We start from the raw sequence: 17290 nt of genomic DNA, 5'->3' as shown, positions 1-17290 counted from the left end.
AGAGTGGTTTGGCCGGTACTGCCTTATGGTTTGAACAAGATTCCTGGCAACCACGGGCGGTCTACTAGGGCTCCCGCTGGGCATAGAACATGACAGGGAGCATGCAGAGAGGCCACGCAGAGCAGGTCAAGCTGCGAAGAGAGGGAGGAGGAGGAGGAGGCCATATCTCACGAGGGCCTTCAGGGAACACCACTCTTACCACCAGATGAGTGAGGATCAGTGCATCCGATGGCTGAGGTTCACCAAAGAGTTTGTGACGGAGATCTGTCACCTGCTGCAGCCACAACTACAGCCCCAGATCAGGGCAAGGACAGCATTGCCTGTGGCTGTCAGGGTAACCGTGGCGCTAAACTTCTACGGCTCTGGACCCTTTCAGGCCTCTGCTGGTGTGCTGTGCAACATCTCACAGTGTGCAGTGCACTGCTGCATAAGGGAGGTCACTGAGACACTATACGAGATGAGCAACAGGTTCATCATGTTCCCCCTTGATAGAAAGAAGCAGAACGAGCGAGCACGAGGGTTTGCTCGCATTGCAGGCTTCCCCCTGGTACAGGGTGGCCATTGACTGCATGCACATTGCCATGCATGCCCCACATCTCAACTCGGCCATCTTCATGAACAGAAAGGGGTTCCACTCCCTGAATGTGCAGCTGGTGTGCAACCACACGCAAGGCATCATGCAGGTCAATGCCCGCTACCCTGGTAGCAGTCATGATACCTTCACAATGTGGCAGTCCAACGTGCCAGCTATCTTTCAACTGGCTTGGCAAGTGAAAGGCTGGCTACTGGGTGACAAGGGCCATTTGCTCATGAGGTGGCTCATGACCCCGGTCAGGAACCCACGCACATGTGCAGAGCGGGCCTACAATGAGTGCCATGCTGCCACACGCAACAGCATTGAGCGTACCATTGGCATCCTAAAGCAACGCTTCCGCTGCCTGGACTGTTCTGGTGGAGCCCTGCAGTACTCAGCTGAGTGGGTGTCAAGATTCATCGTGGTATGCTGCATGCTGCACAACCTCGCCCTTATGAGAGGACAGTCCTTGCCACCGCCTATCCAGCAAGACCCTGAGCCAGAGGAGGAGGAGGAAAAGGCTGAGGAGGAGGAAAATGCTGAGGATGAGGGGGAGGAGACAGAGGGGGAAGTGGAGGAAGACGCAAGGGAGCAACAAGGAACACTGGCCCTGTCTGCCAGGGCTCTGCCTGCTCACCTGATCCGTGAGCGATATCAATAACGTGAGTGACATCTCCTAGGTCATGAACAGTCCTACACTCCCCACTCATCCATCAAATCACCCTCCATATGATTTACACATTGCTTCCTCCCTCAGCTCATCACAGAAATAAAAACCACCACCAAATACAAATTCAAATTCACAATTATAAATTAACAAATGAAATGATGCAAATAAAATGAGACTATTCACCCTGTTCATTCCCTTAGTGCCTGTCCCTTGTGTGCCTTTACCTTTCCTAGTGCTCCTATGAGGTGCATCCCCAGTGGCTGGAGCATGGGTGGTGGAAGGCTGCTGACCTTCAATGCAGGAGCGTGTAGATGGCCTTGGAGGACGACTTCGAGCAGCTATGGGCCAGGAGGGCCTGGCTTCAGACTGCACCATCTTGGCATAGGCTGCAGCAGTCTGGCCGGCTGATAGGCAACTGCAAGGGCACTGGCGGAAAGGCAGGGATGGGAGCAGGAATGCTGTCGTCCGGAGAGAGGACAGCAGGTTCATCATCCATGGCACCACTGCCACTCTCAAGGGGCAGCACCTCAGCAATCCTGTGATCAGCTGGAGAACGGATTGCTGGAGTGCTGTGATGCCCAGGAAGCCCCGTTCCACAGTGGTCCCCAGAGCCACAATAGCAGCAGTCTGTGCTTCCATAGCGGTAGTCTGAGTCGCCATAGCAACAGTCTGAGCTGCCATTGCAGCAGTCTGAGCTTCAACCATAGCTTGCAGACCTTTGATTGACATCGGTCTGTGCTGCAATGGAAGCCGCGTCATCGGCCATCAAACGTTGCATCATGGTGGATCCACAGGTGTGCTGATGGAGGTGACAACACGTTCCATGTGGGAAAGGATTGGCTCCAAGCTCTGGTCAAAGCGCTGTGCCAAGTTTGAAGTGGACTCCTCCAAGACAAGGCTGAAGCGTTTGCAACCATCTTCAGCCAGAAGTGCCGAGTGGATGATCCATCTCGGCCTCCTCCCGATAGCCCCACCATCACAGAAGCCAGTCTTCAGCCAATTCGATTCACTCCACGTGATATTAAGAAATGACTGAGTGCACTGGATACAGCAAAGGCTATAGGCCCTGACAAAATCCCGGCTGTAGTGCTGAAGGCTTGTGCTCCAGAACTAGCTGCGCCGCTAGCCAAACTGGCATCTACCTGACAATGTGGAAAATTGCCCAGGTATGTCCTGTCCACAAAAAGCAGGACAAATCCAATCCAGCCAATTACCGTCCCATCAGTCTACTCTCAATCATCAGCAAAGTGAAGGTGGGTGTCGTCGACAGTACTATCAAGTGGCACTTACTCACCAATAACCTGATCACCGATGCTCAGTTTGGGTTCCGCCAGGACCACTTGGCTCCAGACCGCATTACAGCCTTGGTCCAAACATGGACAAAAGAGCTGAATTCCAGAGGTGAGGTGAGAGTGACTGCCCTTGACATCAAGGCAGCATTTGACCGAGTGTGGCACCAAGGAGCCCTAGTAAAATTGAAGTCAATGGGAATCAGGGGGAAAACTCTCCAGTGGCTGAAGTCATATCTAGCACAAAGGAAGATGGTAGTGGTTGTTGGAGGCCAATCATCTCAGCCCCAGGACATTGCTGCAGGAGTTCCTCAGGGCAGTGTCCTGGGCCCAACCATCTTCAGCTGCTTCATCAATGACCTTCCCTCCACCATAAGGTCAGAAATGGGGATGTTCGCTGATGATTGCACAGTGTTCAGTTCCATTCGCAACCCCTCAGATAATGAAGCAGTTTGTGCCTGCATGCAGCAAGACCTGGACAACATCCAGGCTTTGGCTGATAAGTGGCAAGTAACATTCGAGGCAGACAAGTGCCAGGCAATGACCATCTCCAACATGAGAGAGTCTAACCACCTCCCCTTGACATTCAACGGCATTACCATCGTCAAATCTCCCGCCATCAACATCCTGGGGGTCACCATTGACCAGCCACATAAATACTGTGGCTACGAGAGCAGGTCAGAGGCTGGGTATTCTGCGGCGAGTGACTCACCTCCTGACTCCCCAAAGCCTTTCCACCATCTACAAGGTACAAGTCAGGAGTGTGATGGAATACTCTCCACTTGCCTGGATGAGTGCAGCTCCAACAACACTCAAGAAGCTCGTCACCATCCAGGACAAAGCAGCCTGGTTGATTGGAACCCCATCCACCACCCTAAACATTCACTCCCTCCACCACTGGCACACCGTGGCTGCAGTGTGTACCATCCACAGGATGCACTGCAGCAACTCGCCCAGGCTTCTTCGACAGCACCTCCCAAACCCGCGACCTCTACCACCTAGAAGGACAAGGGCAGCAGGCAAATGTGAACACCACCACCTGCACGTTCCCCTCCAAGTCACACACCACCCCAACTTGGAAATATATCGCTGTTCCTTCATCGTCGCTGGGTCATAATCCTGGAACTCCCTACCTAAAAGCACTGTGGGAGAACCTTCACCACACGGACTGCAGTGGTTCAAGAAGGCGGCTCACCACCACTTTCTCAAGGGCAATTAGGGATGGGCAATAAATGCTGGCCTTGCCAGCGACGCCCACATCCCATGAACAATTAAAAATAAATGCCCCTTGACGTTGTGTGCAGGCTTTCTTGCAGGCTTTCCTGTGCCGCAAGCATTTAGTGGTGTACACCGATCAGCCGCCTTCTGTAGCCTGGTCCATCGAAGTCATCATCTGACACATTGGCAGCAGAACCATTGCGCGATTTCACCCACTGGCGAGCTGGCATCTGCAGTATCCACTCCCCCTGCCCCGGCTTCTGTGCACTTGTGCTCGTGCCTCACCATGTGCCTTCTCTAACCTACCCTCTAAAGGACACGCAGTGTCAGTCTCTGAGCTGGTCGATAAAAGTGTCCGATCGAGTGACAGTGTGGCCTCAGTGTCCTCCTCCTCGGACAGTGCCGGCTCCAGTTCTTGGATACCTGCAATGGCAAAGGAAAACAGGTTGAGTTGTGCAGTGGGGAGAGGAGCAAGTAAGACGTGCATGCTGACACCATCTGCAGCACGTGAGTCAGAAAAGATTGTGGGATGAGGGAGGTGTGGGAAATGTGATGAAGTAATAGGTATGCAGAGACCCCCTTCGTCAGGATCTCCAGCGCCGCCAGTGACCATGGGCGCAGCGACGGCCTGCCCAATGATCCGCAGCGCTGTCTCCTCCAGGGGGGTGAGGACATGTGGGTGTGCCTGTCCTCCCTCAGGTCTCTCCTGCTGCCAGCTGTTATGCACCACCTTCTCATGCAAGACAGAGGGAAGTGTGTCAATATCCTACAAGGGTGATGTGTCTGTCATGGTCAAATAGCTGCCAGTGTGTGTGAGACCTGTGAGTGGTGGTTGTGTGGCCTGCAGGTGTGGTACTATGTGAGGGTGAGATGCAGCACGCCAAGTGCAGCATTGCGCACGGATGGGCAGTGTTTGTTGGTCAGTGGGTGACGGGGGATGTTGTGCGTGGAGCAATGGCGCTGTTGGTAGGATGTGCCACTTGACACTTGCATTCACTTACCTTGACCACTCGTGTCAAATCATTGAACTTCTTTCAACACTGCACCCACATGCGTGGTGCAGTATTCTTTGGCCACAGTCTCCCACTGCCTGCTCAGCTGGTGTCTGAAGGGTCTCCTACCACCTTGCGGGTACAGGATGGCCCTCCTTTCATCTGCTGCCTCCATCAGGGCCTCCAGTGCATCGTCAGAAAACCTTGGGGTGCACTCTCTTGCCAGTCCAGCAATCCTTCCTGCCATCCTGCACTGATTTCAATTGACTGTGCACCTCCCCTTTAAGAGATGCAGGCTGTCTTTAACTAGTTCTGGCCACGCCCCATTTTGGGCCTCCTGCTTGTGCTTGCAGCCTCTCAACAGCACGGCTAGCACTGGCTGCACATAGATATCATGTTAATGACCAGGCAGCACGAAGCTCACTGCTGCCTGCATTGGGAGCACGATGCCCGCGCCCGGTTTTGGGGGTTATTGAATTTAACCTTCACAATCTCAACAGAAGCCATTCCCAGGAATACTGCAACACACTGCATCATAAGGTATGGGACATTTCTTATATAGTGAGTTCCCGATTTCAATCATATCACTGTTGAGAGCTGCTAAATCTAGTCCAGGCACTTCCCATACAGGAAAAGAAACTATATATCTCTAGTTTAATGGAACTTTTTCACTTGGAGTATGGAAACTGCATGCTACTGGTATTCTCTTGCCTTCATTGAGCAGTGGGACAACCTAGATGTAGTGTGGGACGAGATGTGAGTTGCAGAGTTTTGGACACATTGGAGTTTACGGAGGGTAGAAGTTAGAAAGCTGGCAAGGTGGGCAGTTGAAAAATCAAGTCTATAGATAACAAAAGTTTGGATAAGGGTTTTGCTGGCAGTGGGAGTGAGATGGTGCAAAGGCAGCTGATGTTGTGAAGATGAAAATAAGTGATCTTGGTGATGGATAGAATACAGGATTAGTTCAGCTCTGGGTCAAACAGAATACCAAGGTTGTACCTGGTTCAAACTGAGTGAGCGGCCAGGAAGAGGAATGGAATCAGTGCCAAAGTTCTGGAGTTTTTGGTGAAGGTCAAAAACAATGGTTTCAGTCTTAAATTGTTGGAAGTTTTAGTTGATCTGCAACTTAGTGCCAAAGGAAGTGGTGATGTGATAGAACTGGGTATCAGCGACATGCATCTGGGGGCTGATCCCTCTAACTTTGACTGGTGTTGCTGAGGGGCAGCATGCAAGAAAAATAACTTGCATTTATAGAGCACCTGTCAACATCCTAAGGATGCCCCAAAGTGCTTCACAGCCAATTAATTATTTTTGATGTTTGGTCATTAATTATATAGGCAAATATAATAGCCAATTTGTGCACAGCAAATTCCCACAAACAGCAAATGAGCACAGTGACCAGTTACTTATGATTGAGGACTGAATGTTAGCCAGAACAGAACACCAGGAGAACATTCTGCTCTCTTGAGTAGTGCCATGGAATTGTTTGCATCCACCTGAACAGACCGACGGAGCTTTGATTTAATGTCTCATCTAAACGACGGCACCTTTGATAATGCAACATTCTCTCAGACCTGCATTAAACTATCAGCCTAGATTTTTATTGCTCCAAATCAGAGTTGGGCTTGAACCCACAACTTTCTGATTATCACTAAACCAAATTGATACTCTGTAGATAAAAGTGGGGAAGATAAGCGAGGCTAAGGATGGGTTCATGGATTCAGGATTCCAGGGATATCCATGCTACAATGAGAGAATCGATTGCTAGAGATGTGCTGGCTGCACTTGGACATGTAGGAATGGAGCTAAGCAAGGGCAATTCCACAAAGTTGGACAACAGAGGAGATATTATAGGAAGATGATCAACCATACCAAGCACCATAAAGAGATTGAGGACAACAAAAAGGAATAATGCACTGTGGTTGTATTCACAGGATAAGAAGGGATTCAGCCACCAAAAATATTGTTTGGGACTTTCACCAGGGCAGAAACTGGAGTGAAGGTATTCCAATAGGGAGTTGTGGGTAAAGTAGGCATGGAGCTCAGAGGTAGTGACATGTTCAAGGACTTTAGGCAGGAAAGGGAGATTGATGTTTGGTCGATAGTTGGAGAGAGTGAACAGGTCGTGGGTGGGCTTTTTGAGGAGGAGGAATTCAGCACATAATCCAGCCTTGGGAGTGCACTATTGTTGGAGATGTCGTCTTTTGCTCCACTTGCCCTGTCTGCCTGCTTGGGTCAACATAAAAGATCCCATGGCACTACTTGAGTTTTGCAGGGGGCAAAGGGATTTACATTTCCTGGCCAACATTTACAGTGTTGGCCAGGAAATGTTGAGCACACGGTCCAGAAAGCCAGGAAACATTCACAAAATGGAACCGATGCTCAACTGCAGATGGCTAAGATGCTTATCTTCCCCACTTTTATCTACAGAGTATCAATTTGGTTTAGTGATAATCAGAAAGTTGTGGGTTCAAGCCCAACTCTGATTTTGAGCAATAAAAATCTAGGCTGATAGTTTAATGCAGGCCTGAGAGAATGTTGCATTATCAAAGGTGCCGTCGTTTAGATGAGACATTAAATCAAAGCTCCGTCGGTCTGTTCAGGTGGATGCAAACAATTCCATGGCACTACTCAAGAGAGCAGAATGTTCTCCTGGTGTTCTGTTCTGGCTAACATTCAGTCCTCAATCATAAGTAACTGGTCACTGTGCTCATTTGCTGTTTGTGGGAATTTGCTGTGCACAAATTGGCTGTTATATTTGCCTATATAATTAATGACCAAACATCAGCAAAGAGTTCCTTATTGATACAAGGAATTTTGGGTGAATTTTATTCTTTTACCAATGAGATAGTAAATCCAAAACAAGCAATTTTATCTCAAGAATCCTAGAGTTCAAACTAGAGCCAAATGTGCAATCATAGAATCATCGAATCTTACAGCACAGAAGGAGGCCATTCGGCCTGTCGTGCCTGTGCCGGCTCTTTGAAAGAGCTATCCAATTTAGTCCCACACCTCAGCTTTTTCCCCATAACCCTGCAAATTAGTTCTTTTCAACTATATGTCCAATTGCCTTTTGAAAGTTCCTATGGAATCTGATACCACCACCCTTCAGGTAGTGCGTTCCAGATCTTAATAACTCTCTGTGTGAAAAAATGTCTCCCCATTTTCCCTCTAGTTCTTTTGCCAATTATTTTAAATCTATGATTTCTGGTTACTGACCCACTTGCCAGAAGAAAGAGTTTCTCCCTATTTGCTTTATCAAAACCCCTCATAATTTTGAATACCTCTATTAGGTCTCCCCTTAACCTTCTTTGCTCTAAGGAGAACAATCCCAGCTTCTCCAATCTCTCCACATAACTGAATTCCTTCATCCCTGGAATTATCCTGGTAAACCTCCTCTGTACCCTCTCCAAAGCCTTGACATCCTTTCTAAAGTGTGGTGCCCAGAATTGTACACAATACTCCAGCTGAGGCCTAACCAGTGATGTGTAAAGGTTTAGCATGACATCCTTGTTTTTGTATTCAGTGCCCCTATTTACAAAGCCAAATATCCCATACATTTTTTTAACCACCTTATCAACTTCCCCTGTCACCTTCAAAGATTTGTGTATATGCACCGTGCCCCCACCAGGTCCCTCCGCTCTTGCACCCCCCTCAAGATAGTATCATTTAGATTATACTGCCTCTCCATGTTGTTCCTCCCAAAGTTCATCACTTCACATTTATCTGCATTAATTTTCATCTGCCATGTGTCTGCCCATTTCACCAGTCTGTCTATGAGCTGCTGAAGTTTGCTACTATCTTCCTCACTATTTATTACATTGCCAAGTTTTGTATCATCCGCAGACTTCGAAAATGTACTCCCGACACCCAAGTTCAGGTCATTTGTATATAACAAGAAAAGCAATGTTCCTAATACCGACCCCTGGGGGACCCCACTGTATACTTCTCTCCAGTCAGAAAAACATCCGTTCATCACTACTCTCTGCCTCCTATCCCTTAGCCAATTACCCAAGTTACCACCGTCCCTTTAACACCATGTGCTTCTATTTTCTGAATAAGTCTGTTATGTGGTACTTTATCAAACTATTTTGAAAGTCCATATATACATCTACTGCACTACCTTCATCCAGCCTCTCTGTTACTTCATCAAAAGAACTCAATTAGGTTCGTCACACATTTTGCCTTTAACAAATCTGTGCTGGCTGTCCCTTATTAGCTTCTTCAAGTGAGAATTAATTTTGTCCTTGACAATGGTCTCTAGTGGTGTTCCCACCACTGACGTTAGACTGATTGGCCTGTAGTTACCAGGTTTATCACTCTCCCCTTTTTATGAAAAGGGGTGTAACATTTGCAATCCTCCAGTCCTCTGGCACCACTCCTATAGCCAAGGAGGATTGAAATATTGTGGTCAGAGCTTCTGCTAACTCCATCCAGCTTCCCTCAGCAACCTAGGATCCATCCCATCTGGACCAGGTGACTTGTTAACTTTGAGTGATGCCAACTTATTTGGCACCGCTTTTCTATCTAGAATCATAGGTTACAGCACAGGAGGCCATTAGGCCCATTGAGTCCACGCTGGCTCTATGCAAAAGCAATCCAGCTAGTCCCACTCCCCCGCCCTTTCCCCGTAGCCCTGCAAATCTTTTCCTTTCAAGTACTTATCAAGTTCCCTTTTAAAGGCCATGATTGAATCTGCCTCCACCACCCCCTCAGGCAGTGCAATCCAGATCTAGAGTACTAGACGGATAAGCGTAATGGACTGACTATTCTTTTCTTGTGAAACTCCTAAATAATTCTATTATATCTTCCTGTGAGTCATGTGGCACTATTACTCTTCAGTATCACTGGTACATTTTTAGGTCTTTTTAAACCTTCTTTTCTGGATTATTTCAGTTCTCATTCTTTATAAATGAATTGGTCAGACCACGCGTATTGTGTTCCATTTTGGCTGCCAAGCCACATAAAAAAGATACATGCATAAGAAAGGGTACAGAGAAGAGCAACAAAATGGGTACCAAGTGTGAAGTGGATGAGCTATAAGGCAAGATGGGGTTATTCAAAATACAATTAGATGCCACAATGGGTACTAGAGGGATGAACTTGAAGGGCGAAACGGCCTTTTCTCATCGCTAACTTTTGTTTTATTTTCAAATCCAGAGCCAGGACCCCATCCTCTTGTTTGACATTAACTTCAGCCTATTCTTTTGTGAAGACAGATGCAAAGTTCTCATTCAGTACCTCAGTCATGCCCTCTGCCTCCACAAGAAAGATTTCCTTTTTAGTCCCTAATCGGCCCTACCATTCCTTTAACTATCCTATTACTTTTTATATGTTTAGAAAAGATTTTTTGGGATCCCTTTTATGTTACCCGCTAATCTTTTCTCATACTCTCTCTTTGCCCTTATATCCTTTTTCAATTTCTCCCTGCACTCTCTGTATTCTGCATGGTTTTTGACCGAATTCTGTACCTGGTTTTTGTCATAAATCTCCTTTTCCTGTTTTATTTTAACCTCTATTTCCTTTGTCATCCATGGAGCTCTAGCTTCGGATGCCCCATCTTTTCTCCTTATGGGAACATGCATGGTTTGTACCGGAACTATCTCCGCGTTGAAAGTCTGCCTTTGCTCATTTACTGTTTTCCTGGCCAATCTTTGTTTCCAGTTCACCTATGCTAGATCCCTTCTCAAATCACTGAAATTGGCTCTCTTCCGGTTGGGTATTTTCACTGTTGATTTTTCTTTGTCCTTTTCCATAATTATTTTAAACCTAATTATATTATGATCACTATTACCCAGATGTTCTCCTGCTGAAGCATACTCCACTTGCCCCACTTCATTCCCCATAACTAGCTCCAGTACTACTTCCTTCCTCATTGGGCTAGAAACGTACTGATTAAGAAAGTTCCCCTCTGCACATTTTAGGAATTCTTCACCCTCCTTGCCCTTTACTCGGTTAGTCTATATTAGGGTAATTGAAGTCCCCTACTATTTCTGCTCTATTATTTTTACATTTCTTTGAAATTTGCCTACAGATTTGCTCCTCTATCTCCTTCTCACTATTTGGGGGTCTGTAATAAACTCCCAGCAATGTAACAGCTCCTTTTCTGTTCCTTAACTCTAACCAAATAGATTGTCTTTGAACCCTCTTGTATATCGTCCCTCTGTAGAACTGTAATATTATCCTTGATCAATACTGCCACCCCCCCACCCCGTCTTTTTCCTTTTCCTATCCCTCCTGAATACATAATAGCCAGGAATGTTTAGTTCCCATTCCTGCCCATGTTTAAACCAGGTCTCCATTATAGCTGCTATTTCATGAGCCCATATGGTAACTTGTACCTGTAGCTCATCAACCTTATTTGTAACATTCCCCACATTAACACATATGCATTCCAACACCATGATAGTCGGCTTTGCTTTTTTTCTCCATCTAATTCCTGCTCTTTCTACACTATTCTTTGTTCTGTTGCTGTTTGTCCCTCCTAGTTTTATATGCATCTGGTCTCTCCTCTCTGCTGCTGCGTTCTGGTGCCCCTCCCCCGCCAAATTACTTTAAACCCTCCTCCACAGCACTAGTTAACCCTCCTGCGAGGACATTGGTAATCAACCCAGTTCAGATGCAACCCATCCAGCTTGAACAGGTCCCTCCTGCTCTAGAACTGGTCCCAATGCCCCAGGAATCTGAAGCCCTCCTTCCTGCACCACTTCTCCAGCCACACATTCACCTGCACAGTCTTCCTGTTTCTGAACTCACACGCACGTGGCATTGGGAGTAATCCAGAGATTACCACCTTTGAGGTCCTGTTCTTTAATCTTTTTCCTAGCTGCTGAAACTCTGCCTGTAAGACCTCAACTCTTTTCCTACCTACATCATTGGTTCCAACATGGACCACGACTTCCAACTGTTCCCCTTGCAGAATGTCCTGCACCCGTTGCGTTTCACACAAAAGTTATTGATTCAAAGTAGCTCATTTAACCAGGAGCAGCCTGAAGCCTCTTCTAATGTGGAATAAATGGTCTCATCTTCAAAAGCAGTCTCATGTATCTGGAAACTAGATGTTCTCCAACATAAAGAACACCAATGAAATTGTGCTAGACAGAAGTGTGTAAATTTTGCAAGCCTCCATTTCTGATGTAGAATCTTGCTTGACAGGAGGGTGGATTGGAGAATCAACTGCAGAGGTCAGCGTGTCCATTTTTTTTTTGTCATAAATTCTGTAGCCTCACAAAATTTACTCTAATAGCTGTTACGTATTTTGATAGAGCTAGCCTTAAGATTCACCCTTTACTTGCCTAAGGCAATCCTCCACTAAAGATAGAGTAGCATGACTATCTCCTATTCATATTCTGACCATCTGATAAAATTACTTCCATGAAATTGCAGGGGGGTGGTTAGAAAAGCAGACCATCGGTGTGATTTTAATCCTAGCCGCCCAGCACGTAGGGAGTTAAAATACCAAGTTACTTATCTACCCTGGAGCTGCCAGCATCTGCAGTCCAAAATTTTTACCTGCTCTCCTGAGCAAGTGGCAAACACACCAGCCAAAAGCCGCCAGGTCGATCTTTACACTTGCATGCCGAGTGCTGATGAAATTATTGGGACCTGATGTATCTTTCCCACCAGGCCAATCCAGGACACACGAGGATCGGCCCCAGAAAAGGCCGATAAAGGTGTTTTTCTTTCCTTTGCAGGACCAAGAGTGGTCCTCTGGGCCCCACAAAGACAGCTTAGGCCTCCTCTGCCCTGGACTCCATCCCCACCCCCCGCCTTTCCTGAATGCAAGACAACCACAGAAGCCGATCGAGCCAGCTAGCTGCCGAGATTTAAATGAGGCCCAGCCATTAAACTCCCTTCCTAACAGCACCGTGGGAGAACCTTCACCACACGGACTGCAGCGGTTCAAGAAGGTGGCTCACCACCACCTTCTCAAGGGCAATTAGGGATGGGCAATAAATGCCGGCCTCGCCAGCGACGCCCACATCCCATGAACGAATATAAAAAAAAAATTAAAATTGGCCAGGCTTAGTTCTGCTGTAGGCTGGTGGGAAATTAACTCGCCAGCACGGTTTCCTGTGATTTGAAATGAACGTGATAGCCTTTCTGTATTAATCCATTAACCAGGAAATTAGTTATTTGATCCAAAAAATATTGAAAATGTTGCAGCTTTGCATGACTGGATGTTACTCAAGGTTCAGCAAGCAGGTGTGTGTTATTGCTAATGTACTGTGACTTTTTCCTGTTTCTGTGTCAATTTATTGGTTTTGGCAGAGGATGGTTTCCTTCTGCTCAAGGTACTCATCTGCTAGTTACACTTCAGGTAAACTTGAATTGCAGCGGCAGGCATGCTGTGGGTGTCAAGTTGTACTCCAATTGTGTTCTGCTATTGTAACTGCAGTCTGCAAACGATTATCCTCCTGGATATCCTTCTGTTATGTCTTTCACAGAATTGGTGACATCTGTTGGTGCATAAACTTTACTGAGTGTACTGTGCCACTTACATTTGTCGTGTTCCTTTAGACCACAGCTTTTGCTTCCATGAGTCCAACACAGAAAGACAACTTACTCATAAGGCCTATATTAACACTGCCAGATGTACAAGGAGGGACTAGGAACACATCCTCTGATTTTCTCTTTCCCTTGTTGTGGTAAAGCATCTCTCTTCTGCTCAGCACTCTTGAACCAGCCAAGATCAAGAATTCAATGTGCAAGGAACTTCAGGTGTAAACCTATATTCCACTATACTTGTTACAATGCCTAGCATTAACAAAAAATACATTGCCAGTATGAATTAATTAACTTTACTAGCGTGAAGATTGGGCACTCTTGTTGAACAATGGGCAGAGCGAACAATTATGTTCCCTAACTTGAGGTCTAACAATAGACGTTAAAAAAAAATTATGGCAAGTTGATTTTATCCTGCTATAAATTGTGTGGTTAACCAGTATTATAGGTATAAATACATCTCAAGTAGACAGCAATGAGAAAAATATATCAGCTGTGGTAACTGCAACACAAGCGTATTTGTTATTTTACTGACATTATGTCACAAAAGAAAACCAACTGGAACAGCAAGGTAATCCTGAATGTTCCAACTGGTTTTGCTTAATCAGAAGAAAGAAAGTTCACTAAGGTTATGCACACTCCCAAATTGTGTCACAAACAAAATAAGATGCATTACATTGAAAAATAATTTATTATTGTACTGCAAAAAATATTTTGAAAAACAAGACATAATTCTGACTGATACAAAGGAATATTAAAATTTAGTAGCTTACTATACAAGATTTAAACATTTTCATACAAATACAAAAATACATTTAAACAATGGCAACAGCATTACCACCCACGAGACCCTCATTCCCACGTGCACACAAGTGTGTCCATAGCTGCTAAGCTGATTTTTATTTTCTGTACTTTTAGATTGCACACATTATCACACCAAACCTTATTTAAAATGAAACATCAACAGTTTATTACTATTGGTTCAATTTCTGTTTTTTGTTACTACTACAAAATATTACCAAATGTGCATCCAAGAACAATTGAGTCATTTTTCCCTTTCCCCCATACAGCACTTAAAGACCAGACAAGTACAGTATATATTAATGATGCACATTCATTTTAAAATTACAAGGGAGGAGACAGTCAAGTTGTTTTTGTGGGCACAGCCCATGGGAGTAAACAGCCAGGAGTTTCACCTCAATAAGTGGCCCAATGTAAATGTAAAAAATATTGTACAACCATTCCAAAAATAGACAAAAGTCTATCCCAGCTGGGTTAGAAGTTTGAAGAAAGTAGCTCACATTTAAGACCTGGTTCACCTGTTCCTGTACCCTGGTTTTTGCTGCAAATCAAACAGCAGTTCTGAAACCGCAACCAGAACCAATATAATTATATTGCGAACTGGAACAAAACAATTATTCATTGCTGGTCTCCGACCAGTTTACCCTAAAACTGGCAGTCATAATCTGCAGGACAGTTTCTTTTCTACCTTCTGCATTCCATTAAGCACTGGACTAACACAATGACATCACTTATTTCAATTTAATGTTGTTATTTCCCACATAAGATTTTTCTATACCGAGAGTTCAGGTACAGATGGATCAGTATAAGTGATCCAAATTACTGAGGTACTTTTGCCATTTCAAGAGTGGGACCGCTCCTAGTTCAAACACCAGAAGCCTGAATAGCCACGGTTACATATACTTTAAAAAAAACCTCATTATCTAGGGTTGCCTCAGTAATTTGAGCCACTGATACTGATCATGCATACCAAAACTTTCAGTATGAAAAAAATCTTACAAGTGGGTAATGAAAACATTGCATTGAAATAAGTGGTGTCACTGTGTTCTGATTTATGGAGTACAGGATGTGGAAAAGAAACCATCTTGCAGATATATGCTGTGTGCTTTACATTGCCCTAATATCTCCTGTTGTGGCCTGTTGTGCACATCACTTACCATGCTGTGGGATGAGGAGGGTACATTTCAATGGGTAATGTGGAGATTGGAAACTCGAAGCTTGCAGTTCCACCTCAGGCAGAAATCTCTCTTCACTGGCATCCATGAGAAAAGAGGAGTGATTGGACCAAATGTGATGAATAGATAACAAATTGCACCAGTAATAGTACGTGATTACTGCAGGTAGAAATGAATTATGAATTTCTTTTCCAGGAGCAAAAGGTAATGTGCAAAAAAGTATCAGCAATAATCAATTTTATTGCATCCATTGTTCAGGTCCAGATAATATGCAGCTCAACAGTCCCCATGCAGCATTGACTATCGGGGGTAATTTACGTGGACACTTACTGATTTTAGGTGTGAATTATGTTACATCTTTTAAAATAATATTAACTGTAAAATAATTTTTTCAGCTTTTTTCTGCAAAGTGTCCGGCAAAAATCTTGGCGATTCTTTCGGTTTCCTCTTTCGATAGCTCTGTTGATGCTAATCTTGGTTTTTGACGGTTGCTGCGCCGAAAAATAGTTCCAGTTAGACTTGCAACTTCACTCTGTAAAGAAAAATTTGGGGGAACATTTTTAAAAGGAGAGTTCAAAACCTACAAGGGTGATTTTCTTTTCTTAGCAATTCTCATAATAAATAATTCTAAATAATTGCATAAAAAGGAAATTTAAGTTAAATTGCAATTACATCTACATTTAGATCAAAGTCTACTGCAGCAACAGAGTGGCCCAGCCTTTCCAATTCCACATTCACCAGCCAGAAACTTTCCATCCATTGAAGAAAATCAAAGACTGCCGAGTAAAGAAAAACCCAGGCCAGTATTTTTAATAGAAACATTAGACTATTATGCCATCTCTGCTCTGGAGGTTAGTGACGATTGCACTCTATACTGACATCATAAGTGCTCTAGTTGACAAGGGAAGAGCTAGGTGTTGGGTTCAAAGTCCTTCTACTTCGTATCAAAGTTGTGTGTCTTATGCTGCTAATGACCAACTGGAATAGTTCCTCTGCCAATTCTGCTCTACTCAGTCTTGAGTGCATTGGAAGGCTAGCATCACTCTTCACCAGCAGCAATATTGGCTGGCTATTCTCCCCTGGTTTGGCCACCAGTCAAAGTAGTTTCTGGGACGTGGTCATTGCTGTTCCAAGGAGCAACAGGTAAGTGTTGGTTGCAGTGTAGCGACCAATGCTCTCAATTCTATTAAGGGAATAAATGCCTTCAGAGTCAAGATGCTATTTTACACAAACACTCAGAACTGACACAGGGAGACTTCAAGGAACATTCCTATAGATAGGTGTCTTCCAACCTTTCCTATTATGCTTTAATTCAGGTTTAACTATTTGAATTGCAAGAGAAGGGAAAGTGCAGAGAAAGACTTGTGGTGAGATGTGCAGATTATGAAAGAGCCCTGGGGTTACCAAAAGTAGGGTGGTGGAGTGGGGGGGCAGAAGCCTTGGTAGATTGGTTAAGGTGTACTTTTGGTGGTAAAGGAGAAATTCCAGGAAGATTAAGATTAACAACAACAATTCCAGAGGATGGGACCTAGGCAGCTAAAGGCACAGCCCCCAATGGTGGAGCAAAGTGAGGGGAAATGCACATGAGCCAGAGACAGAGGAGTAGAGCGTTTGTGGGGTTGTCAGGCCGGAGGAGGTTACAGAGATAAGGGCAGGAGAAACCATGGAGAGATTTTAACCTCAAATTGTGTGAATTTTTAATTTGAGGTGTTACGGGACTGGGAACCATTGTAGGTCAATGAGGTTAAGGGTGATGATTAAGTCCGACTTGGTGCCGGCAACAATTTTTTGGATGATCTGAAGTTTACTGAGAGTGGAGGATGGGAGGCATTAAAATAACTGAGTCTAGTGAATGAATGGTCTCTCTTAGAAATGAAGAAATCCATGAGCTCCTCACATTTGTTGTTAGAGGTGAGGATGGAGAGGGGTTTAAGGAGGTGGTTGGTAGTGAAGAAAAGGAGCCTGGAGTTATCTGTTCTCCTGGATGATCCAAGAGGACTTGTGGATTTGGCAGGAGAGCGCAGGCCAGTATTGGGTACGGTAGCATAGTGATTATGTTACTGGAC

General features: G+C 45.1%; 1 protein-coding gene across 1 annotated transcript in view; it reads right to left on the bottom strand.

Annotated features, from left to right (window-relative positions):
- Positions 1 to 13926: 13926 nt before the first annotated feature.
- The window catches only part of c2cd3 (C2 domain containing 3 centriole elongation regulator), a 139510-nt gene continuing 136146 nt past the window's right edge, over positions 13927 to 17290 (bottom strand). Inside the window, exon 33 of the mRNA XM_067985841.1 lies at positions 13927 to 15756. Coding sequence (XP_067841942.1) covers positions 15616 to 15756 — 141 coding nt within the window. The 3' untranslated portion in view covers positions 13927 to 15615. The remainder of the gene's footprint in view (positions 15757 to 17290) is intronic.

Source organism: Heptranchias perlo, chromosome 6, assembly GCF_035084215.1.
Source record: "Heptranchias perlo isolate sHepPer1 chromosome 6, sHepPer1.hap1, whole genome shotgun sequence".
In the NCBI taxonomy this organism is placed as follows: domain Eukaryota; kingdom Metazoa; phylum Chordata; class Chondrichthyes; order Hexanchiformes; family Hexanchidae; genus Heptranchias; species Heptranchias perlo.
This window is presented reverse-complemented; position numbering and strand designations above follow the sequence as displayed.